Genomic DNA, 26,053 nt, shown 5'->3' on the forward strand with positions numbered 1-26,053 from the left:
TTCCAGAGAAAGGACACAGGCAGATGATGCTTACAGGATGTGATGTGACAACACTAATGAAATATTGATGTGTCATATTTGTCCAAGGCATATTTCATTGTTATGGAAAAAGAGAATATCAAAATCATGATGACCAATTGGAGTGGTGATTTCTATGACTTTGTGTATATAATTTGGAATTTTGTACAAATGTAGGCCAATAAGGAATACATGAAATATTAGTGTCATTTCATTCATTTCAAAGGTTTATTTGCATGACGCACAAACAGACACAATTGAAAGGTACAAATGTGCATGAAACGAATTCAAACGTGCTGCAGATGTGTGTCACAAGTTGATCTGGCTGTAGGCTGTGGCACTTGGCCAGAGGTGGCGCTGGTTGACTTGACTCCATGTTAGTGCACAAAGTAAACTGCTCGCTTTAGTTGTGAAGCAAAAACGCTGAATTCGGAGAAACAAACCGTGCGAGGGGAACGATAACGACGACAGCAGTCTCCCGATCGTTTACTCTTGCTGTCCTGTGAACAACATCGGCGTGGTATTACTTGTTTGCTGTTTTCGTGATCGCGTTGCGCATGAGGATATCACCAGGTAAACTCGCCACATTTTTATACATTTTGTTGTTCAACAGCATCAAGACTGACGGAGTGTGTTTGAGACAACCTCACAAGTGTCACAGATGACACATTTGCCGTTTTTTTGCTGGTTTGTCGGTAGCAGCTCCTGAAACGCAAGACTGCCACACATCTGTTCGACCAACGCCAGTTGATCTAAACGCCAGTAGATCTGGAACACAGGTACCAAAGCAAATCATTCGTACCGTACAAATAATGTAAATATGACGGTGCATCACGAAAGACTGATATCAAACTGATCACTTGACCCATTTTACGTTACTCGCTCTTCAAGTGAATCAACAAATGGCGAAATGAAAAGCCGAACAACAACAATGCTGTTTCTTTAGAGAGTCTTAGCTTACATGTGTGTTTATTTCATATTTTCAGTCGTTACCCTCCACGGCTAAATCTGTTTCAGTAATGCACTGATATACAAGAATGGACATAAGGAGCTTCTTTCAAAGAAAAAACTCAGGTAGTATTTTATATATTATGCTTTGTGTGTTGTTTGGTATATTTCTATGCAAAACAAGAGGGATTTCAGTACACAGCAGGATATTCACATTTGTAACCAGATATTTACATACACTTTAGGGAGAAAACCTAAAACATTTTTACTGTACAACATCAATTTAGAGTAAACTTTTTGTTTTAGATAAATATTGAAATATCTTTTGAATTAGTTAAATGTCAGAATAAAGAGACAGAGCTGTCCATTTTTTTATCACTTTGATCAAATGTAGGAGTACATGTACACTAAGTTTATTGTTAAATAATAAGAAACTCCAGACGATTCCATTCTGAGCTGCAGAAGCTTCTGATAGGTTAGTAGAGTCCATGTGAGTAAATTGGTGGCACAGCTGTGGATGCATATAAGGCAAAACACAGAGCCTGTTTCTTTGACATGGGAAAATAAAGAGATGTCAACCAAAACACCAGGAACAGAACTGTGGAGCTCCATAAGTGTGGCTCAGTTTGAATACATTTGCAATTAAGAAATACAGATAGAAAGTTAACGAATATGTTTTTATATTTATCAATCTAAAAAAAATAAACATTTAGTCTGATTTGATGTTACAATTAAAAAAGTGTTTTTATCTGAAGAGTAAATATCTGGTTTCAACTGTATATTTGATGATTGTCAGCACAAAGAGAGAGAGAGGGGAACACAGAGAGGGGAGCAGAGAGGGAGACAGAGAGGGGAGCAGAGAGGGAGAGAGAGAGAGGAGCAGAGAGGGAGAGAGAGAGAGAGGGAGAGAGAGAGAGAGAGGGAGAGAGAGAGAGAGAGGAGCAGAGAGGGAGAGAGAGGAGCAGAGAGGGAGAGAGAGGAACAGAGAGAGAGGAACAGAGAGGGAGAGAGAGGAACAGAGAGGGAGAGAGAGGAGCAGAGAGGGAGGAACAGAGAGGAACAGAGAGGGAGAGAGAGGAGCAGAGAGGGAGAGAGAGGAGCAGAGAGGGAGAGAGGGGAGGAACAGAAAGGAACAGAGAGGAACAGAGAGAGAGGAACAGAGAGGGAGAGAGAGGAGCAGAGAGGGAGAGAGAGGAGCAGAGAGGGAGAGAGAGGAGCAGAGAGGGAGAGAGAGGAGCAGAGAGGGAGAGAGAGGAGCAGAGAGGGAGAGAGAGGAGCAGAGAGGGAGATGGGGAATGAGGACAGAACAGAGATGGAACAAGAGCAGGTGAGACACACATGTTAGTCAAATGGTTGTTTACCAAAAGTATCACCGTATCATAGGTACTCATGTATCTCGTGTTTCTTTTTATGTTTGTTATTTTTCAAGTTATATATTTATTAAGTTTTGCAGGCTTGTTTGCACAACAAGGCTAAATAATTATATAAACTTTTCTGAATCTAAATAGTGGACTTTGGTACAATTAAAAAAAATAAGTGTAGTGCAGGTCTATGATGATTTTTAGTGCTGCTATCATCTAGTTCTGATTCTGGTTCTGTCTTGGTTAAGTCCTCAGTAGTCCTGATTTTGAACTGTTGTAGTCCTGTTTTAGTTCTGGATCAGTTCTGGGTCTGGTTGAATTGGGGTTTAGTCCTCGTGTCTTGATGCAGCCCTGACTTTGTTCTGCCTCACTGCTTAATTAAAAAACTAGTTTAAGGTGTCCTGCATATGTGATATATATTTTTCCCTATATGAAGTCATTCTTTTTTGAACAAAACTCAAAACAGAGCCTATTAATCTTTCAGTCATTTCTAACCCCCCCCCCCCTCAAAAAAAAAGAAAGAAAAAAAAATGCATACCCTTTAGGGCTAAGCCCCGGGTGTTTCAAATGTCTGGCTCCGCCTCTGCCTAACACTGAAGGTAGAAAGTATGAAATCACTTTTGATTATTGACAAAACTGAAAACAGCATTACTAACAATTACTAATGACATTCTTATGCACTTGGGAAATATTTGATTTCATTCCCACTTGACCTGCAGCAGGTGACACCATTGATCATGCCATTCTGATTGATGAACTGTGTTGGTATCTGTGACAACGTTCTCAAATGGTTCTCATCAGACTTCACCGAGAGACATATTTGTAATAATACGAATTCTGAAATGTACGTATAAATTTAAATGAAGTCCCTCAGGGCTCCATCCTTGGACCAATTCTATTTTCATTACATATCCTATCCTACTAAACAGCTTCAAAAGCATCTTCTGTCATTGCAGATGATACACAGCTGTAAGACAAACAACCTCAACAGCTACCTCAGGCAATCTTTCACTGCCATTAACTAACTGGATGTCTCAAACTGACACTGTTTGGGTCTGGCAGCTTCTCTGAGGAGAGCCCTTACATCAGCAATATCAAATCATCTGATAAAAACCTTGGTATTACTTTTGACAAGCATTTGAATCTCACATATCAAAGCTTTTCCCAATCGTATGTATTTAATCTGAAACGTTGCAAAAATGAAACATTTAATGGTTTCCAGTCATTTGGATCTCTTAGTTCCACTAAACTTTAATTTGTCCTGGTCTTGATTAACTCTAAACACTGGCACCTTATAACTGCAACTTATTTCAAAAATCAGTCGATTCGGTCGAATGAATCAGTGGTTTGTTTAACAGAACTGTTTAAAACTCATATTTGTATGTTCATTTGTTTTTAATCTTCCACCTGTTATTTTGATTATAATTCACATGTAATGTGGATGTGGAAGTGTATATGCAGGAAGGAGTGTAACTGTCATGATCCTGGGTCGTTGACCCAGCGTTTTGTGTTTCTTTTTGGGTTCATCTTGTGTTTGGTATTAATTCTTTGGGTTGGTTGTCGTGTTTATTATCCCTACCTGTGTCTCCCCTCTGTGTTCCGTTCAGGTCCCTGCGTTTTGTTGTAAAACAGTCTGTGTGTTTCCGGTTTTACTTTGTAGGTCTGCCTCTCATCATGTCCATTAGTGTCAGCTGTGTCCACCCCTGCGCGTCATCTCCTCATTACCTAGTGTGTATTTATAGTGTGTGTTGGCTTCTGTTCATCGTCGGATCGTCTGTGTTTGTTGGTGTAAAGACGGCGCTCTGCAGTCTCCGCTCCCCGTTCCACGCTTAGGTTTGTCATTAAGTTTTCCCCAGTCTAGGTTTTTTTCAGTCATTCGTCTTTTCTCACTGCCTGTTCAAGTTGCTCCACTTCTGTAAATAAAACATCACTCTCATCACCAGTCAACTGCCTGCATTTTGGGTCCTTTTCCTCCTACACCACACGGCTCACCCCGCCAGCCGTGACAGTAACGCCACGAGTCCCAATGATCCACTTTGATTAGAAATGTTCCTAAATTAGAGTGATGACCAGAGGTAGTGTAGTCGCCATAATAAGAGATGCTCCAATTCCCCAAATACTGAGGAAAGGAGCTTTGGTGCTTCCTATATCAGCTCTGTTGGAACAGCATACACTGGGCCATATTTTCTTAATAGAGAGGAGAAAATGCTGTCCCATGATTCACTGGGACAGACCCTCCGGTCATTCATGAAAACAACAACATAATAAACAAAGTTGTGCAGATCATGTAAATGTTCATTATAAATGCATATTGGCATTCAGTTCAATTAGTGAGAATTGTGTGATTATCATAAATTAATTTTTACCTCAGGTCTCGTGGGGTAAGTGATGGATGGAGGGAATTTTACTGCAGTCACAGAAATCCTAAACAAGGAGGAAGGAAGACATTCCACTAGATCAAAGCAGTTAAATAAGTAATTAGGACATTTACATATAATATTTAAATATTAACAAAAATTCCCACCCGTGGGATTAATAAAGGTATCTTATCTTAAAATAACATGCATTTGATTTTATAGGCTAAATGTGTGTGAAAGCAGACCTAACATCATTTGCCATCAGATGAGAGAGTTCCAGGTACTATGTCGCACATTATCACATGGAGATTAATCTAACGCACTAACACGGATTCATTCATAGGACATTTCACTTGTATTCGTTACAGATTCTTCAGCCAGACGTGGCTTGCTGTGTGCGCTCTTCACACCTCACTTCCTCACCCTGCGCACCGAGTGATTTAGGACAGAGAGTTTTGGCACTGCGCTCACAGCTTAAGTGCCAATTATGCAATCGTTTTAAAAACATCTGCCACGCCTTAGAAATATCGAAATCTTTATTCTAAAAATGATCAATATTGTTTTTTCTTATCCAAGTAACCTGCAAAGATCAACAGGGTAAGAACACGTTGGTGAAGCATTTCTACAATTTCGCTGGCACATGTTCAATGACAACAAAGGTCTATTCTATTCTATTCTATTCCATGCGCATGTTGTCACCCATCTTCTCCATACTGTAGTTTCCACACCACGCAACATCACACTACATCACGCATCACGTCAGGTTGTTGTTGTCAGAGCACCGTCCTTTTCTCAGTCAGTGTTCAGGACTGTGTGTCTGCATGCGGGAACATTTATCTTTAATGTGTGGCTTTATCCAAACTGCTATAAATGTATTATTGTTATTTATTGTTGTTGTTGTTGTTGTTACTGGTCTCCATCCTCTAACAGAGGAGTTTTAGTAGCAAATAACTTTTGCCTTTGAGTTTTACTTCTAACCTGCAGATAAATGAACAGAGTTCGAGTATTCAGCACACTTGCTCCTGCAGACAGACGGAAGTGTTACTCACCTGCTGAATGACAGACGGTGATCCGGAGCGCAGGCTGTACTGTCGCTCTGTGGGACGCTTCTCCCAAATTTCTGCGCCACTCAAATCTTGCAAAGTTGTTTGAGCTCCTGCTGTGAAGCCAGAATCACGCAAGAAGTGGGGGCTACTCTGTTTTTCCGTTTAGCTTCCGTTTAGCTAAATAGAAGTACTTCCTGTCATGAATTTCAAAACAAACTCCACAGTCAGACCAAGGAAAACAATGGAGAAAACTTAATTAAAAATTCGCCCATCATATTTGACTAAGCCTGCACCGCCTGTCTTTGATGCTCAGCTCAGGGTTACACTGCTGCTCACAGTACAAACTACTGACAAATATGTGACCGATATGTAGGGTTGCCAACCGTCCCTTAAAAAACGGAATCGTCCCGTATTTAGAAACAAAAGTACACGTCCCGTATTGAGCTAATAAGGGACGCACTTTGTCCCGTAATACAGTGAGAATCAAAAGTAGTCTATAACTTTTAATGGAATTAACGCTTTGTTTGAAAACATAATTCCCAGCCCCTCTCCTGCTTTGTGACCAATGAGCTGACAGCACACTTATGACAATTCGAGTATGACAATTCAGATTACCGCTCATCTCATTGGTCGAGGAAAGGTCGCTTGCGGAGAAAATACCGGAAGACAACAGATGACCACAACAAGAAGCATGGCCAACAGGGAAACAAACGCCGACACTGCGGTGCAAGTCTCGGACGACAGTACACCTAAAGCTGGGCAGACACTGTGCGATTTTTTTCAGTCGCGCGATTCAGCTCCTGCTCAAACTGCACGATTGACTCGCAGGGGTTAGAAGTTGGTAGGTCACGGTGCAGGGTCTCACACTATACGGCCCGATGCTCTGATGCGACCTGAGAGCTCACACTGTGCGTCCATAAAATTAAGGTTATAACAGAAAATCTGTCGCTCGCTCTCCCTCTCTGTCTTTCACTCACACACACACACACCACCACCATCAACTTTGCTAAACTGCTAATGAAAAACATTGATCAGGCAGCTGTGATTGAGCAGCAATGTAAATCCAACTGTTTTCACGGTTGTTGTGGTCGTGATAATTTTGTGATGCCACATCGAAAAGGCTCGGATGAGCTTTCCAAAGTTCTACAAGTTGTGCCTCCATCGCTTGTGTCCAGATCACACGCTGCACAGCCGTGCTGCTCCGTCTTTTTCACCGACGTTTACGTGTTTGCGCGTGAGCAGTGTGAGCGGCTGTGGTGAGACCCTCACGAGCGATTGATGATCGGGAGCTGGTCACTTCTCGTTACCCCACGTATACTACACGATGCACGATGAAGGCCAAAATCGGTCAAAAATCGGCTCAAAATGGGCCTAAAACCGCACAGTGTGAGCCCTTGCTTCGGCAAGCGCGTACGCTAAATTGGATACGATACAGAGAAGATTAGCATGGCCCCTGCGCAAGGATGACACGCAAATTCGTGAGACCCTCACGAGCGATTGATGATCGGGAGCTGGTCTTGAGGTGTTAAACACGACCGGCATTGACCAAAGTGCAGCATTCAACACAAATTCCACAAAAACCGGGACATTCTTTAAATTTGAACAAAATGAAAAATAAAAGATTTTCAAATCACATGAGCCAGCATCTTATTGAAAAAGGAAAGTATATAACACGACAAATGTTTAAACAGTGAAATTTTGCAATTTTATGCACAAAGTGAGCTCATTTCAAATTTGATGCTTGCTACAGGGAAAAAAATAGTTGGGACGGGGAAATGTTTTCTGCGATGTAGCATTTCCTCTTCTTTCCAAAACTGTTTCTGCACATCAAGATTATGAGATCCTAGAGGTTTGATGTTGGAATTTGGTCCCATTCTTGCCTGATATAAGTTTCCAGCTGCTGAAGAGGTCATGGTAAAATGTTTAGCATAGTTAGGTCCTCAGGTCCCCCAAGGCCTATATTGCTGTGAAGTTTGAACATGATTCACCCCAAAGATTGTGGGTAATAAACCATGCAAAATTGGAAAATTATATCTTCAAAAGTGTGGACACTTGACTACTAACAAACAGACAGACAACAAAATAAGGGAACTGATTACAAACTACCTCCATGTGGGGGGAGGAAAAATGGCAGTAAATTAAAGTTAGTCTGAAGTTGGAAAAACAAATGAAAAGAAAATGTTTTCTGTTGGGATTTAAAGATTGTTACTGGGGAAAATAGGCAGCTAGAAAATTCATTCTTAAAAACTTAAACCAGACCCCTTCAATGCTGGTTAACCTGAAAGAATTGATAAATCCACGTTTATCAGGCAGAAGTTCAGAGACTAGGTCTCAGTCACATGGTGTGTCCAGTTCACAAGAACAACAACAAGAAACGAACAAAAAGAGTCCTTTAACATAAACATTTTCAACAATGCAGATGATTCAATATCATCTTTTGTGTTTCCATCAATCATTAAGCATGGCAGTCTACGGCCATGAGATCTAAGAAACTGTCATTTATAAAGTTAGTGTAATATTTTACCATCAGAACTTTTTTGACCTTTAAAGTTGTTATTTTATAAATGAAATAAAATCTCAAGCTTTTGCCCATTTAGCCGTAGCACTAAAGCTGATGGTAAACCACGTACAATCCTTATGGTCATACGCATCTAATACTCGAAAACTATCTGTGTTTCTGAAAAAGGAATGATGGGAATGATATCCCTCCGACTCAGTCCCAGATTTTCACTTTTACTGCCATTGCTGTAGCTGCAAGTGATGTGCAGTTGTAATAATATACACATTCTCATATCACTTCACGATACACACCCGTTGATCAATGTAACATGCTCATGGCACTTTTTGCCCCTACTGAGGTGGTGAAAATATATACGGTTAAACAACAGGAAGCACTGCAGCACAGCTGAGTTCAGAGTTTTGCATGTCAAATGCTCTTAAGAGCAATTAAAGTTGCCAAGGCAGCGACAAGCTTAGTTAAAAAATGTTCCTGCATCACAGCAGCATGCAGACTGTGCCTTTCTGCAGTATTGCAAAAAAGACAGCAGGTGTCCTCAGTGACCAGTCCCCTGTTTTTGCAGAGCTGACTTGAACTTTAACGTTAAAAATATGCAGTTATTCTCTCATGGCAGCATTAACTTGATACATCAGAGCTGGCAATGTATTATTAATCTCCCACGTTTTTCCTATCTCTGTATACAAAACAAATTTTGACATTTACTAGCCAACTTTAGTTTTTATAATTATGACCAAATACTGACATATCAATACACAAAAAATGGCTATTGTCTTATTAGTTAAGAAGCCCATGTTTACATCTCAGTGTCTGTAGAACAGCTGTTTCTATTCTACAGAGCACGAGTAGAAACATTTAAGCATGACAATCAAGTCAGGATCAAACTGAGCAGGTTTGAACTTGTGACGCTTCAAAGTTGTAACCTACGATCTAGAGTGGATATTATCTGCATCCACGATTCTCTCGTGTGAATTAAATCAACTCATACTTTTGTTGTTAAATCTGAATCAAATATGATTTATATACTTGACTTGTGCACAGTTCATTGAAGAACAAGAGCATCTAAACACATCTGTGTGTGTGTGTGCGCTAGGGGGTTGCCTTTAAGACACATGCATGAAGTACCTACCTTTTCTTTCCAAAATTCTCGAGGTTTTCAATCTGGTTTTAAACCCTTTCATAGCACTGAATCAGCCCTTTTAAAAGTTTTTAATGACATATTTTTAGCGACTAATGCTGGGGACTGTGTTGTTCTTGTGCTTTTAGATTTGACAGCTGCGTTTGATACCGTGGATTATACCATTTTATTCTCTCGTTTGGAGGACTGGGTGGGCATTAGGGGCACAGCACTGGAGTGGTTCAGGTCCTACTTGGCAGGGCGAACTTTTTGTGTCAGCCTCGGTGACTATGTGTCGTACTCCGCTCCCCTCTTGTGTGGTGTCCCACAGGGCTCAGTTCTAGGCCCCCTCCTCTTCTCTTTATATCTGCTTCCTCTTGGTTCTGCACTGAGAAAGCATGGCATTGCTTTCCACTTTTATGCTGATGACTGTCAGATCTATGTCCCTCTAAAGAAAAAAGGCAGATACCTTACACAGCCATTATTTCAGTGTCTCGATGACATTAAGACTTGGATGTCTGTTAACTTTTTAAAATTCAATGATAAAAAGACAGAGGTGATGGTTTTTGGTAGCCCCACTGAGACCCCCAATGTGTATGTAGATTCCCTGGCCCAGTATGTTAAGCCAACTGTCACAAACCTAGGGGTCAAAGTGGACTGTGATCTGAAGTTTAATAATCAAATTAAGGCAGTGGTAAAATCTAGCTTCTTTCACCTCAGGCAGCTGGCAAAAATAAAGCCAATTCTTTCACGGCAGCACTTTGAGACAGTGATCCACGCCTTTGTTACCACTCGGCTGGATTACTGTAATGCACTTTATATTGGGGTCAGCGCATCATATATTAGTCATCTACAGAGGGTGCAAAATGCCGCAGCTCGTCTTTTAACTGACACTCAAAAGTTTGAGCACATTTCCCCTGTTTTAGCTTCACTTCAGTGGCTGCCCATTTCTTTTGGGATTCATTTTAAAATTCTTTTATTTACTTTTAAAGCTCTCCATGGCCTAGCCCCATTGTATCTCTCTGAGCTGCTACAGCCTTATACACCCACCCCACTCTCTCAGGTCAGCTGATCAGCTGCTCCTGAATGTACCCAGGACTGGGCATAAACTTAGAGGGGATCGTGCTTTTGCTGTAGCAGCTCAAAAACTGTGGAACGAGCTTCCTTTAGAGATTAGACAGGCCAGTTCTTTACCTGTTTTTAAGTCACTCTTGAAAACCCACCTCTTCACCCTGAATTTGACTCGTGTGAGATGTTGGTTTTTATTTCAGTTGTTTTTAGGTGATTCTATGCTGTTTTATCTTGTTTTTGTTTTAATATAGGGCTGTTTTAATTTTATGTTTTATGTGTTTTATTTATTTATTTTGCTGTTTTCTGTTATTCTATTGTTTTAACTTATTTTCTGTACAGCACTTTTTTCCTTTGCTGGGTATTTAAAAGTGTTTTATAAATAAAATTGGAAATTGGAAGATTATCCTGTGGATTAAAACACAGCTGCTTTTGCCAGAACTTTTGAATATGAAGTTGGAGTTCAAAGCAAATCACGATAATTTTCAGTGTGGATCTTTTGTCGAGTGCATCCACCATCCCTCCTCTGCATCTCCATACCCAAAGATCACAGTGACAGCTAATTTAAAATGCTGTCATGACCAGGAGTAGTGGCTATGTCATGGATCTTCTTGTTATCATTGTTACAGTAATTCTAGTAATTCTGTATATCACAGTGTTAATGGTTGTTATTACATATTTCAGTCAAACAAGTTGTGTTTTGGTTGATTGGAAGCATAAAACAGGACAACATGAGGTTTTTCAACTTTTATTTATCCTTCAGCAGAGTTGGAATAGTTCTGCCTCTCAGCTTCCTCCTTTTACTGGTGATAAAGCCTTTAAACACACCAACAGGGCGATGGATACAGTAGTTACCATAGTACTGAGTCATAATGACACATCTAAGGTGGCAGTGGGAGGTGGAGAGGGGCACACGGACACAAAAATTTCACCAAACAGTCGCCTTGGAATTATAAGAAGAATAAAACAAAACCAGAATAACTCATAAACACTCAAACACACTGCTGCTGCCTACATATACTGTAGTAGAGCTAATGGTTGTGATGCTATGACTATGGGTTGGGCTTGTGTGTAAAAGAGAAGGGTGGAAGTAAAGGATGAATTAGGGGTGGTCCCTTTGCTGATTTCCTTGGTGGACAGGAAGTGCCTACTCCTTGGAGTGCATGTACAGCAGCAGGTCGGCAACGCGGTTGCTGTAGCCGTACTCATTATCATACCTGGTTGGAGGAAAGGAAAATGAATTAGTTAGCATCTTTTCTTCAGACTTCCTGTTTTCTATGAGGGGCTGGACGGGACATGCTGAAAACTCACCAGGAAATGAGCTTGACAAAGTTGTCATTGAGGGAGATGCCAGCACCAGCATCAAAGATGGAGGAATGGGTATCACCGATGAAATCAGAGGACACCACCTGGCAAACACAAAGCACACCACGTGAGTGTAAAGTAAAGCAAATCACAGATCGATGATAACAATATTAAATCAGCTGTTTATATAGAATACCTGGTCCTCGGTGTAACCCAGCACTCCTTTCAAGGGTCCCTCGGCGGCCTTCTTGACGGCTTCCTTAATCTCAGCGTATGAAGCAGGCTTGGAGAGACGGCATGTCAGATCCACCACTGACACATCGGCCACTGGCACCCTGAATGCCATGCCTGTCAGCTTACTACAGAAAGAAGGAGGCAGAGGACAAAAAAGTGATTTCTGCACTTTTTATTAATCAGTCTTCATTTCTTCAACAACTGGCTAAAGTGTACACCATCTTAGGCAGCTGAAACTTTTGTATGTGTGTCTTTACCCATTGAGTTCAGGAATGACTTTGCCCACTGCCTTGGCAGCACCAGTGGAAGCTGGAATGATGTTTGCGTGGGCACCACGGCCGTCACGCCAGGCCTTGGCACTGGGACCATCCACTGTCTTCTGTGTGGCTGTGTATGCATGGACTGTTGTCTACAGATATCACATGACACATTATTAACCTTTAAGACTTAAAAAAGAAGATCATAAATATTACATTTGCTTATCATACTCAGATACTGTATAGAATTACTCTTACTTACCATGAGGGCCTCCTCGATGCCAAAGCTATCGTGGATGACTTTGGCCAGGGGGGCCAGGCAGTTGGTGGTGCAGGAGGCATTACTATGAACAGAGCAACAGACACGATTAGTTATTTTACAATATACTAGTAGATATGATATTTAGGGTTTCTTTTGAGGTTCTAAAGCTAAATTTAGGTTAACAATTAAATTGTGTTACCTGACAATAGTCATGGAGGAGGGGTCGTATTTGTCCTCATTAACTCCCATGACAAACATTGGAGCATCAGGTGAGGGGGCTGACACAACCACACGCTTTGCACCACCCTGGATGTGAGACTGTGATTGGGAGAGAGAGCGCAGGTTCGAAACATTTCCTGGAATGTCATTGCGTTTGTCTGTGTTTGTCTGTGTTTTTGTACTTACAGAGGCCTTCTCAACACTGAGGAAAACTCCAGTGGACTCAACAACATATATGGCTCCAGAGCTGCCCCAGGGGATTTCAGCTGGCTTCATACTAGAGTTATAGAAGAAACTGCATCAGTCCAGAATCACCTTAAATTTGGCAGGTCTCTGTAAAACAGCTTCTTTTGCTTTTGCCTGGTTCACGTTACTGTATTTTATCCTAAAAAAAAAAACAAAAAAAACCCTCGAAACAGGAGTATTACTACATACAGCTGGCTAATTGATTTTAAAAGTCTTTCTTTTCACATGCAAAATGCTAAATATGCGGCCCATCACATCCTAAAAACCTCATATTATCCCAACAAGGCATATCGCTCTGAGACTCACTTGTGGTTCCTGGAGTTTCTAAAAGTAAAATGGGAGGCAGCGCCTTCCGCTCTAAAGGCCCTCTCCTATGGAACCAGCTCCAAGCTTGGATTTTGGACAGAGACACCCTCTCTATAAGATCAGACTTAAAACTTTCCTTTTTCAAAAGCTCATAACTAGGGCTGGGTCAGGTGACCCTCAATCATCCCTCAGTTGTTGCAGTCATTATATCCTCAAGCTGCTGGGGGGGGACTTCCCATAGTGAACTGACCACTTCTTCTTCACTTCCCTTTTCTCACTCCCTGTTTCTTTATATGCCACAATTGCAGAGCAGCAACTTTTCTTGGAGCCATAGTCAGTGCTTTGTACCGCTCCTGTCTACACTCTTCCCCACTCTCATCACATGCCTGGTCAGAGAAGATTGCTGATGTTCTTCCTCTAATGTCACTGGATGTTTACTTTGAAAAATGAAGCAGCTTTATATAAAAAAAAACTGAACTGGAACATCTGCTCTCTGTAGCAGAACACAGCCACGGGCCAGTTAATGCTGTCGTTACTTACCACTGGAAGACAGAAATGGCTTGGCCATCGACGACAAGTTTGCCATTATCTGCAGACACTTCACCACGGTAACGGCCATGAGTGGAGTCGTACTTGAACATGTAAACCTAGAAGCAGGAGGGATGACAGTGATGACGTTAATATGGGGAGTGCTTCACAAGGAAGCAAACACGTTCTATACCCTCCTGGAATTTTCTGGGCAGTTTTCAGAGATTAAGTTTTCTATTAGCACCCAAACAACAGACGTCCATTCCTACATGACAACATGTCATGGATTTATACTACACAGCCTGAATAATTTAGATAACTTAGCAGTAGGGCTGTTCGATATAACGATATATATCGGATGACGATATAAAAACGTCTATCGTTTCATTTTACGCTATCGTTTGTTTCGTGGTGTCGTAAAATAAGCTGTTTACAGCAATATTTTTTCATCGTTTTGATGGTCACTGTAGTGGCTATATTCATTTCTTAAAGTTCTCTCTTTCTCTTATATTTAATATGACCACACGGACAAGCGCCTATTTTTACATGTTGTCGTTAGCAACAATGATGGTAAAACCATGGCGTGGCTCCGCTGTCCGCTTGTTTGTTTTCTACTAAACCTTTCACAATAAAGCTCAAGATCCTGTTGAGACTTTTCAAAATAAACTGAATCACGTCAAAGAGCATGCAGAGAGTTTACGGATGAGAAGAAAAAAAAAAAGAGCCGTTAGGTGCTAAAAAATAAACCTTAGACTAAACTTTGAAAGAAAACGGCGGCCGTTACAACTTATGTCTAAAAATGTATAGTTTCATGCATCGGTTAAAACACTCGCATCCAGGTAAAGGACGCCCAGCTGGAAAAACTTCACACAAGTCGAGTTGCCCGAGAGTCACAGAATTTACAGAAAATATTGCATTTTTGTGATTTATATCGTTGTCAGGACGATAAACGTCTTATATCGGGATATGAGATTTTTGTCATATTGCACAGCCCTACTTAGCAGGCAGTAGATTTACTCACCATGTACTGCAGATCAATGAACGGGTCATTGATAGCCACAACCTTGATGCCCTTCTGAAGGCAAGCCCTCAGGACCAGGCGGCCAATGCGACCAAATCTGCAGAGACAGAGATGGAGAGATTAGGAATAGTTGCCATGGGAAAACAGTGGGAAACTTCCTCAGGATGTCACAGCACCCATGGGATCAGTCCATGTCCACTGCAGCAACACTTTACAGTTTTAATACGAGGAACTTTCACTACACTCTTATATGTCCACATCATGTCATGCTTTTTCAATTACTCAAAAATAGACAGATTGTGTCCCTCACTACAAGCACATCTGTGACTGTGATATTACAGAAATGTTACGGTGGATGAAATTATTTCTGAACAAAAAAACAATTATCTTTTTTTTAGTCCTGAAAACAAATATAGCCTCAAACTGTAACCACAATATAATATAATTTGAACGATGGCTAAAGGAAGAGGTGGCTCAATCATGGAGAGTGTTTACTTCTAATAATTTCAATTCAATATCACAGTAAACCTTTCAGCATCAAAACAGGCTTTACTGTGCAGTTATTACTTGTTAATAATGAATTTGTTATGGTGTTATGGTGCATTTGCCCTTTGGTTCCTCTTTAACACATCTTTACTAACCACCAATGCTTGCCCAGCCCCAGTTTTTGCTTCAATGATATCCTACTGTAACCACCAGAAGTCACTCTTACCCATCTTAGTAGTGTCCGTGTGTGTGTGTGTGTGTGTGTGTGTGTGTGTGTGTGTGTGTGTGTGTGTGTGTGTTTCAAACTGACCCATTGATTCCAACACAGAGGTCTGACATGGTGGCTGCTGCTTAGGGAGTGTGGAGTAACCTGGAAGAAAAAGAAAGAAAATTAAATAAATCATCACATTTGAAATGAATTAATTTAAACAACATTGAACATCAAATGACAGAAAATAACAAGCAAGCCATCAACCCCAGATAAGGCAGATAAAAATGCCATCTGTTGTCAACCCTGCGACAGACTGGCGACCTGTCCAGGGTGTACCCCGCCTCTCGCCCTATGACAGCTGGGATAGGCTCCAGCGCCCCCCGCGACCCTGAGAAGGATAAGCGGAAGCGAATGGATGGATGGATGGATGGATGTTGTCAACCCAGCCAAAAATAGCTGATATATAAAATTTTTAAAACATCAGAGTCAGGCAGGGTGCAGCCCCAAGAAAATGAAGCAGCTTTAGGAAGGACAGATATATTGTTGGCTTGCAGTGTCAAAATGAATATAATATACCGGAAGTCAAGAAAAAAAATTTGTGGCAAGTTAATACATGACCTTACACTCATACAACCACAGGAAATGAGCAGGCAAAACCAAAAAGAAGCACATGTGCAATAAATCACAAATCCATTTGTGCCAAGCTACCCTCTATCATCCATTTCACTTTGAATTTACAGATGGTCTTTTTTGTCTTCCTCTCCTTCTCTCCTCCACGTTTTACACTGATCCTCACACTTGTTTCTGTCCTCTCCACTCAGTCGGAGGCCGTGTGGGGTGAAGTGAGGTTACATGTTGTCGTATGCAACATCTTAAAAAGATTTGAAATGCCCAAATTTCAACATCAGCCCCTTCGGTGATTTCAGCATTGAGGCAACACTGTAAAAAACTGTCATCTCACAATACCTGGATGCCCTCTGTGACGCATTAGCACTAAAGGCAAAAACACTTAACACCTGTGAAGAACGCTCATGAATTTGCATGACATTTTTGAGCCAGGTATGATGACTGAAAGCATAGCACAAGCCAGAAAGTGTGCAAGAGTGTGACTGTGTTTAATGGCAACAGGGGAAAAATACAGGCTGCCAAAAAAATGTGTTGTACAGGCAACTGCCGCAGGAGTAGGGAGGTGTTACCTCATGCAGCGACATGTTTCGACAACAATGGGATATAAAGGGAAGGAGGTAGGAGCAAGCAGGGACTTGATAGAGAGGAAGCATGACCTTTTTCCCTCTACCTTCCTCTCCCTTTCATACTGGAACACTCTGGTTCCTCCTCACTACACCTCCTCCTAGTCCCACCCTTCTTGTCTTTTCTACCAGCTCTGCTTCCCCTCTCCGCCCCTTCAGCTCCTTCGCTGTCCTCGCTCTCTCTATATTAGTCTCCCAACTCATGCAACCTCATGTTGGGGGGTTATGGGAGGTTTCCATCTGTAGCTTGTCACCAACCAATAACACGTTCACAATCAAAGCAGTGCTGGTGATGCTGGTGCTGTGTGTGTGAGACAGCATGTGCATGTAAGTGTGTGTATATGTGCGAGTGGCAGGGCAGGTAGAGTAAGTAAGGGCAATGCGGATTGTCCTTGGAACTGGCTGTTCGTCATTTTAGACAACTGTAATCTCCTAATCTGTTGTGTGTGTGTGTGTGCGCGGGTGTGTGTGTGTGTGTGAGAGAGAGACAGAGAGCGTGTGTGTGTCTACACAAATGTGTGCGTGTCTCTCTGACAAGCAAGTAGGGCAGGTCGTGGATCTGGTGAAATGCATTGTGGGAGCACTTTAAATAGAATAAAGGGAGTGCCAGATTATGATGAATAATCGCTCTCTTTCTTTCACGCAAAAATAACTGTACATGAGACTCTGGATTATTTTCACCTGGATGTATCTGCTGTAGTCATTAAAGCAGAGAGGAGCGGCACCATTTGTTTCCAGTCAGAATCAATTTATCGAACAGCCTGCCAGCAGTGATGTGATGCGACCTGTGATGGCCTCAGTGCTTTCAGTTATTAGACTTCTTGTCTCCATGTTTGCAGCACCGTCCGCTGAAGGCAAGAGCGGCCATTTTGTGTTCTGCTGCTTGCATCCACACACAAGGTCACCAAGACAAAAAAAAAAAAAAAAGATGGAGAGGGGACAAGAGAGAGGGAGAAGGTCCAGTGTGACCGCGCAGTTCTCAGGTTTCACCTTTTGTGCATTCACAAAACACTGCAGGGTCCCCCCCTCCACCTCTCTCTGCCCTTGTTGCCTGTTTCACAGTTCATTTCCCTCCTCGATTTTCTCTCTTCTTGCTCCAAGTTTTTCCAACACGGAGCAGCTGCCTCGGGTAACCATAACAAAACAGCCGCTCTCTTACTTTTTAAGAGGCTTTTATACTGAACTAAAGATAGAAAATGGAATAGCAGGGCGCTCACAAGGAGACAGATCTTTGCAGGACGGCATGATGGAGCACATACTAAAGACAGACTCATGTCATGGCAGGCACTTCTGTCATGACACAATGAAGGTCGCTGGTATCAGGCTGCATGCATCACTATTTAGTAGTCCATTTAAGGAGCACTATGATAACCAGTAAAACTCTTTGCATCATGCTAATGGTGAGGTATATTACATTACACTTTGTAAGGTTTTTGTGCAACAATTACAACACCATAGTTTCACTAAAGGTCGCCTAAATTGCACCAGGTTTTTATTGCGCATATCTACCGAGGACATTGCATTTGAATTTACCGTCAGCCCAAACAGCACTGGTCTGTTATTACCCACCCCCCAAGAGTGCTCGCACAGACGTGCCACATCTCACAAAGACAGCACTGTGCAGGGCGGAGAGGTGATATGCTGGTAACTGCAGCTTCCAATCTGCTGATACTCATTCAATTGTTCAAAGAAGGAACATAAGCATTCTATACTTTTCTGACCATGCATTGCACGCAGATGCACCAAACACTGTTCGGCATTTACAGAAAGACAGACTGACCTGAGGAGTCAATGCAAGACTGGGAAAAAATTGAGATCTGATCTAAATGTAGGTGAACAAGGCTGCTCCAAGAAATTGGTGGTGAAAATCGTTCTGAACAGGTGAAAGGAATAAAAGAATGAATGGTATTAAAGCTTAGATCATACTGAATAGCTGGACATATGGTGCGTGCTTGTTGTCCTTCCCTTCTGACCTGCACTTCGAGCTGTTATCCCTCCCTTACTTTTGCTGGCTCCATGAGTTCCACACATTTGCCCTCTGCTCATTCCCACCACCCAAACTAATCATTAAAATTCACCACCCTCCCTCCATCCCTCTATTTGTCGGCGCTCATTTGTCTGCGTAACCCCACCACCACCGACACAGACTCCCCCAACCCCCAAGGCTTTGGCCTATATTCCTCACCCAGGTTTATGCAGAGGGGGTGCAGAACAGGGGCCCCTCCAGTGTTTGCTGTACGTGCACTGGAGGGACTGTTGAGGGAGAGAGATGACTCATAATTATTCGACCAGAAAAAGGACAAAGACGATCAGCAGCTGGAAAAAAATAAATTCTCAAAATTGAGAGCGGACGCGTAAGTGAAAGGAGTAGAGGGGAGTGGAGCATAATGACACAGCATTTCTTTCCTTCTGTGCACATTTTTTACAGCGTCGAGCACCTACGATTGACAAAACAAACACTGATTGTGTTTCTTCAAAATATGTCTCCTTTGAACAACATACGATCTGCAGGGACTTGCTACAAACCCTTATATGGACATAAGTTTGAGGTAGCACAGATGTTCTGCTACGTAACACTGTTCACACACAAGAGACGGAGCTGAAGGAGAGACACAGCTCACTCTATTGACTGCATGGGAGGCAGACTGAAGCTAATTTTCTCGCTCTTTGGTTTGCTTTGGTGCATTCATTGGAAGCGCTTCCATCTGAAAGATTTGTCAGTGAGTGAGTGAACTCACTGACTCTGACAGGGCTTTTCCTGCCCACTAACTCCTCTGGCTTTCCTCCTTCATTTGCCCTTATTTTGCAACCCCTCCCCCACAGCTATCTATCCCCCTGACACACCCTCGCTCTCTCTCCAGTGGTTTTCCACTGCAGTAGGTTGATTGGCCAGAGGCCGGGCGCACTATCCAATTAGGTAATGTCTTCTGTTCTTGCCGCTTCTGGATGATTTGCAAAAATCAAACAAGTCGCAGTGAGCTATACTATTATGTTATTATTCTGAGAGAACGCCATAAAAATGTTCGTATCACTTTCACTATGCACTGCTGGGCACTATAGAGTTAAAGTTATATGGGAAAAGTCATACTATTACTGCAATTTCCATTCCAATAAGGGCTTTTCCCCTATTTCACTATTTTACTGTTGTATTTTGGTGTTGTAATTAATATACCGGCCTTCTGTGGACAGGGACAGGCCGATTAGAAGACCTACTTTTCTATTAGGCATTTAATTAGTGGCACTCAATTGTGTATTCCTATGACCAGATACACCAGCTTTGATAAGATGAATACAATGAGGCCTATAATGGTTTGGTAATCCACTAAAACTTGTATAGAGTTTGTGCACACACCGGCCATCATGAATTAGTAAAGCCTGTGCTGTATCAAACTGCAGAGGACTCAGCAGAAGGACACGTGACTCCCTGATCCCAGTTATGCTGATCACAGACACACACAGTCCTCACAGCACTAATTTGTGACTGGTTTTTAAGTGTTAGTCCCTGTCTTTTGCCTCCTTTTATATCATAAGCTAAGCCACAGCACGTTGGTAAAATGATGCGGTGTTCTCTGCTTGTCTTAAAAAGATGTTGGTTATGCAAAAATCCACATACTATAACATATATTATAACTGTAATATCCATAAGAAGTGCTGTGCTGAATAAGTGAGGCAATCTTACATCCACACGCTCTACTTCCTACATTTTTCAAGAGTTTATTTCCTCAAATTGGGGGCAGTTACGCACAGAGCGCTGAATCACTCTGGAGTTCCTTCTCGCTCAGACAACCTAAAAAAGATTGCAGGGTGATAAGACGTCTGCAGAGCACAGTCAAGTGGGACACTCACACCAACCTCAGCCTGTAATCCACTAAACTCCTTTGATGGAAAACCTGAATTAATCTAGAAACAGCGACTCATAAGTGCTTCAAGAATGACTCAAGGCTACTTGTAAATCTGTGTCATCGCAAAACTAACTTTTAGTAGAGGGGACAACCCACCATCTACAGGATGTGGTCATTTAATGTGGGTAGGGTTTTACCCACAAGTACCTGGGTGTAAAATGAGTGGTTCAAGGTAGGGAATATTTTCCGGCATGACTAACGTGGCCTGATAGCGTTCTTCCTGCAGACAGCACACGAAAATCAAGCCCACATTTACACCCAACATCAAAGAGGCCACATGAGCCCCTGCTTTTCTACATCTTAGTAATTACATGGTTGAACTCCACCTCAGGATAGCATGTCCCGTGTGTTACAGGCAGAGACTAGCTAAACTCCCCGGCATTAATTTTAAATTCTATATTTCTTTACTCTGTAGAAGAAATAAATCTAAAGGAACAGGTCATCATCGGTCATGCACATCACCTGAAGGCCTCTTGACAGCACAGGGTGTGACTACAGTGCTTAGCATGACTGCTAAGGATCCTAAGATACTGTGACCTTCAGCGTAGAGCAGTATGAGCTAACGTGTGAGTGCCCCTTCATGGTTGAAATCTCAATAAATGATTTCAGGCTGACAAAGGAGTCTAAGATGAAGCATTACTGGCTGATCGGTATCAGCACTGGAGCTCTGGGCCTGCTGTGACCTTCACTAGCCGGAGGGATGACCTTCAACAGTCAACCATGGCTCCATCTGCATGTAGCCCACCACACCTGCATATGAAATCAATCAGCAGCAAAAACACTGTTCACCTTAACTAATAACCCAACATCGTGGTATTTATTACTACACAAATAATGTATTACTACACAAATATTGACAAACATCACGATTCTCTGTGGAGTTTAAAATAATGAATTCACGCTTGTGATCTCATTATAATTCTCCTGTACTGAACTCATCTGACCTTTTCTATTAATAACGAATTGAACAATAACTGTATCCTGTATGCTTCTGTGCCATTAAAGGAGAACACGGGCCTCCTAAGCAGAGAACTGCATCAACAGGTCAGTCCAGTCTGGAGTAAACTGCGGCAGAATCATGCGACACTGCGCCGTCAAGAGGGGGGAGTTGCAGCCTCCTTCTCTCTGCCATGAAATAAACCATAGCTTATTCATTTTGTCCATTCGCTCATCTCTGAGGCCTCTGCCTCATGTAGGCTGCAGTAATTGCAGGCGCACAGCTCAGCTGAGAATAGCGCAACGTCGACAGACTTCATGGTGAAGACAGGAGCAAGCACGTAGCGTCACCTTCATCTACTCATCCTCCACCTTCAAGTCCCTACATCCCCGTGCATCACTGCGGGACATATTCATTCAAGCATCTGCCTCCTAACTCTACTGATCAGTATGCTTCTGAGATAGGCTTCATTTTTCTATTGGGTTACATAACATGGAGACTAATCCACTTCCGCAGATGCAGCACTCCGAGCTGCCAATGTCACGTTGCCCGCTGAGACGAATGAATGGAGCAAACTTAATACACGACAATTACGTCATGATAATTCACAGTGCAGTCTAATTGGGATTGTTTTCGTGTTTTTCGGGATTTATTTCTTAATTGAAGCCACATTATGTTAAAAATGGCGCAGACAGAACACATAACACAACAGCCTGCCTCTCTCCAGACTGCAAGGCCACGGCCGCATCCTCTCTTCCTGTACAATACAAGCGTGAACCCTGCCAAAAATGACACACTTAATAAACCATAAACCACCCCTGCAGCACACGTGGGGCCTATTTCCTCTCATTCTGCACCACTTCGACGTTTTATGTGCCCGACTTAATGAATCGTGGATGCAGGGCGATGATAAGCTCACCAGCTTCCGCGAGTCACGTAGCTACATCCTGAAAGAGGAGTGAAACACTGAAAGTAGAGCGGAATTCATTTCTTCTACCTGAATACTTAAAAATACTTGAAAGTCAGACGTTAGTTGGGTCCTTGCGCTGAAAAGCAAAGCGGTGTAGCGGCTTACCTCACGGATGATGCTTCTTGAGTTGTGTGCGCAGTTCACCGAGGCGCCTTCCGCTTTTATATTAGACACGTGACTCGGGAAGCCTGGTCGCCCTGGTGACGTGACGTCATGCCATCTTCTGTCAGGACTCCATTCTGAACGCGTACATGCTCACGGTCTCTCCTCGCTGCCATAGTAACGGAAGAATGAATCGTCGGTGTGGTTAACGTCTTTATTCACAGAGCCTGTCCGCAGGGCAGGATCGAGGGTGGCGTAGAGGATGAAAGGTGATATTCATAAGAATATCAAAAGAAATGCACAGACAGGAAGAGCGAGGCTGGCAGGACGCCAGCGATGAAATGATGAAGATTTTGGTCCGATGTCCCAAGATGCTCAGCGGTTACACGAGGCTCTGATGTAATATAATGGGGCACATTTGCTTTAATAAAGCTGTTACAGGCTACATAGGAACAATTCATGAGCCCGCACTAGCTGGTTTAGATCGCAAAAGTGCGAGTTAAGCATACAAAGTAACTAGGCTGGTGACACTCTACGTGTGGGAGGGTAGGATGGAGGTAGGGTTGCCAACTCCCTGAAAAATAAATAAGGGACACCTCGTGGCCAGGGCCGGGCGACCCAGTTGTCTTCACCCTTCCCAGTGTGGTGAATTTTCTAGCTCTTTTTTTGTGTGTGAAATTATTTTTTTTAACCCTTTGACTTGAATTTGATTTAAGTAGATGTGTATTCTTTGTGATATGAACACATGTGAAACAAATGATCATTTAGCCATTTATTTTTAGCTCAAAATGACAACATTAACACAATAAAACAGGTCTCCTTCTTAAACAGAAGCCTGTCATGCTTAACTTTTGAGAATATAAGTAAATCTTTCTTTAAAAGCACTCTGTCCTGCTTAACTTAAAATAATAGAAAACAATAGAAAGAAAAACATTCTTGTAACAGTGCACATTTAGTGCATTTAGTACAATCGGCTTCAGTTGAAATATTATTTCAGCTTTTCTAATGCTAATCAGCTGCTCTTGTTTGTAAACCCGCTTGTTCCCATGATTACGCATCTTAACTCATCATCATTATTCATCTATGTATTACTTTTATGTATTAGTGATCTATTTGTTGTAATCATCTATCCTTGCAGTTGTTTATTACACAAAATAAATTATATTATCACACTTCTGGCCACATAGCGCTGATATTCACTGCACATGCCCATATTAACGTTTTCCAGCCAGGTGTTTTCCTTTTCCCATTCTTCCCTTTGTCTGAGGGGAACAAACATTGCTGCTCTAATGCTGGGCTTACACTGTGCGGTTTTAGGCCCATTTTGAGACGATTTTTGAGTGATCGGACCGATTTTGGCCTTCATCGTGCATCGTGTAGTATACGTGGGGTAACGAGAAGTGATTAACACCTCACGACCAGCTCCCGATCATCAATCGCTCGTGAGGTTCTCACCACAGCCGCTCACACTGCTCGCGCGCAAACACGTAAACGTCGGTGAAAAAGACGTTGCAGCACGGCTGTGCAGCGTGTGATCTGGACACAAGCGATGGAGGCACAACTTGTAGAACTTTGAAAAGCTCATCCGAGCCTTTTCGATGTGGCATCACAAAATTATCACGACCACAACAACCGTGAAAATAGTTGGATCTACACTGCTGCTCAATCACAGCTGCCTGATCATGTTTTTCATTAGCAATTTAGCAAAGTTGATGGTGGTGGTGTGTCTGTGTGAGTGAAAGACAGAGAGAGCGAGCGACAGATTTTCTGTTATAACCTTCATGTTATGGACGCACAGTGTGAGCACTCAGGTCGCATCAGAGCATCGGGCGGTATAGTGTGAGACCTGCATCGTGACCTATGAACTTCTAACCCCTGTGAGTCAATCGTGCAGTTTGAGCAGGAGCTGAATAACGTGACTGAAAAAATCGCACAGTGTTTGCCCAGCTTTAGATGTACTGTCGTCCGAGACTTGCACCGCAGTGTCGGCGTTTGTTTCCCTGTTGGCCATGCTTCTTGTTGTGGTCATCTGTTGTCTTCCGGTATTTTCTCCGCAAGCGACCTTTCCTCGACCAATGAGATGAGCGGTAATCTGAATTGTCATACTCGAATTGTCATAAGTGTGCTGTCAGCTCATTGGTCACAAAGCAGGAGAGGGGCTGGGAATTATGTTTTCAAACAAAGCGTTAATTCCATTAAAAGTTATAGACTACTTTTGATTCTCACTGTATTACGGGACAAAGTGCGTCCCTTATTAGCTCAATACGGGACGTGTACTTTTGTTTCTAAATACGGGACGATTCCGTATTTTAAGGGACGGTTGGCAACCCTAGATGGAGGGCCAAACGCTTTGGTAGCAGGCCTCGATTGTGCATTGATCTGACTGCAGACTGGCCCTCCTATGGAGGGCAGTTAGTGTGTGAGAGAGCCCATATGGATGTATGCAGCGATATGTAGGGAGCCCTGGACATGTCACGTAGTCATACATGAAGAACTGGCGGTATTCTAAACTGGACTAATCGATTATGACCGTACGACCAATATGCAATAAAATACAGTATCCCGCATAATGATACTACTACTACTACTAATAATAATAATAAAACACACACACACGTAAATATGCTAGCTCTGTTCTTTCTTCTTTTCTTCAGATCACATGTCAGACTAAGAACAAGCCTACGTGAGGCAGGATGCGTGCAGTCATAAAATGGGAAATCCCTGCAGTGCGGTAGGAGGGACGTTATTTGCACATGCTTCACAACCCCCTTTCGAATTTCGTCAGTATAGATTCAGTGTTTGGTTTCAGCATCGTACAGCAAGCTGCTCCGTCTAGAGGATGTCGTTTAATGAAAGTGACGAATCATAACGAATCTGTAACTTGTTTAGCTCACATAGCCTTATAGTTACGGTAAAAGGCTATGAAGGCTATGAAGCATCGGAAATAAATCCGAAATAAGGACTAACAGCGCCATCTATCTATCTATCTATCTATCTATCTATCTATCTATCTATCTATCTATCTATCTATCTATCTATCTATGGTGTTGTGTAAAATAAAGAGAATTATGACAATGCATTATGTTAATTAGGTAAATTGTGTTTTAGGTTGCGTCTGCGTGCGTGTGCCTAAAGTATATTACATTTTTAATGAAAGAACTGTAAAGAGAAAGTTAAAGAAATAAAATAAGATATGTAGTTAGTTAGAAATATACTGTAGTATATTATAAGGTTAAGTTATTCATGTCAAGTTATTCATAAATCAATACCTATTATCCCTACTCCTACATAATGTTTATATACAAAATAAATAAATAAAATAGTCTTGAGTAATAATTCTTCAGGCTTTCTGAAGCTGTTGGACATTGGATGATTTCTCATTTTCAG

At 42.1% G+C, this 26,053-nt stretch overlaps 2 protein-coding genes across 2 annotated transcripts in view; both read right to left on the minus strand.

Moving 5' to 3' along the window:
* LOC309717792 (steryl-sulfatase-like) overlaps window positions 1-6,275 on the minus strand; it is a 29,020-nt gene extending 22,745 nt beyond the window's left edge. Inside the window, exons 1-2 of the mRNA XM_082552645.1 lie at window positions 5,734-6,275; window positions 4,694-4,751 (exon numbers count right to left, since the gene is read on the minus strand). The gene's annotated coding sequence lies outside the window, so the exon portion shown is untranslated. The remainder of the gene's footprint in view (window positions 1-4,693; window positions 4,752-5,733) is intronic.
* Window positions 6,276-11,162: 4,887 nt separating this feature from the next.
* On the minus strand, window positions 11,163-22,757 carry gapdhs (glyceraldehyde-3-phosphate dehydrogenase, spermatogenic). The gene is made up of 11 exons (XM_082550679.1): window positions 22,670-22,757; window positions 15,605-15,664; window positions 14,809-14,905; window positions 13,800-13,906; window positions 12,894-12,984; window positions 12,688-12,806; window positions 12,489-12,570; window positions 12,227-12,378; window positions 11,932-12,094; window positions 11,742-11,839; window positions 11,163-11,647 (listed from the first exon to the last, which is right to left on the minus strand). Exons 2-11 carry the CDS (start codon window positions 15,631-15,633, stop codon window positions 11,578-11,580), a joined length of 1,008 nt encoding a protein of 335 aa, XP_082406805.1. The 5' UTR covers window positions 15,634-15,664; window positions 22,670-22,757; the 3' UTR covers window positions 11,163-11,577.
* Between the last annotated feature and the right edge of the window lie 3,296 nt (window positions 22,758-26,053).

Source organism: Aulonocara stuartgranti (assembly GCF_965226115.1).
Source record: "Aulonocara stuartgranti genome assembly, chromosome: 11".
NCBI classification, from domain to species: domain Eukaryota; kingdom Metazoa; phylum Chordata; class Actinopteri; order Cichliformes; family Cichlidae; genus Aulonocara; species Aulonocara stuartgranti.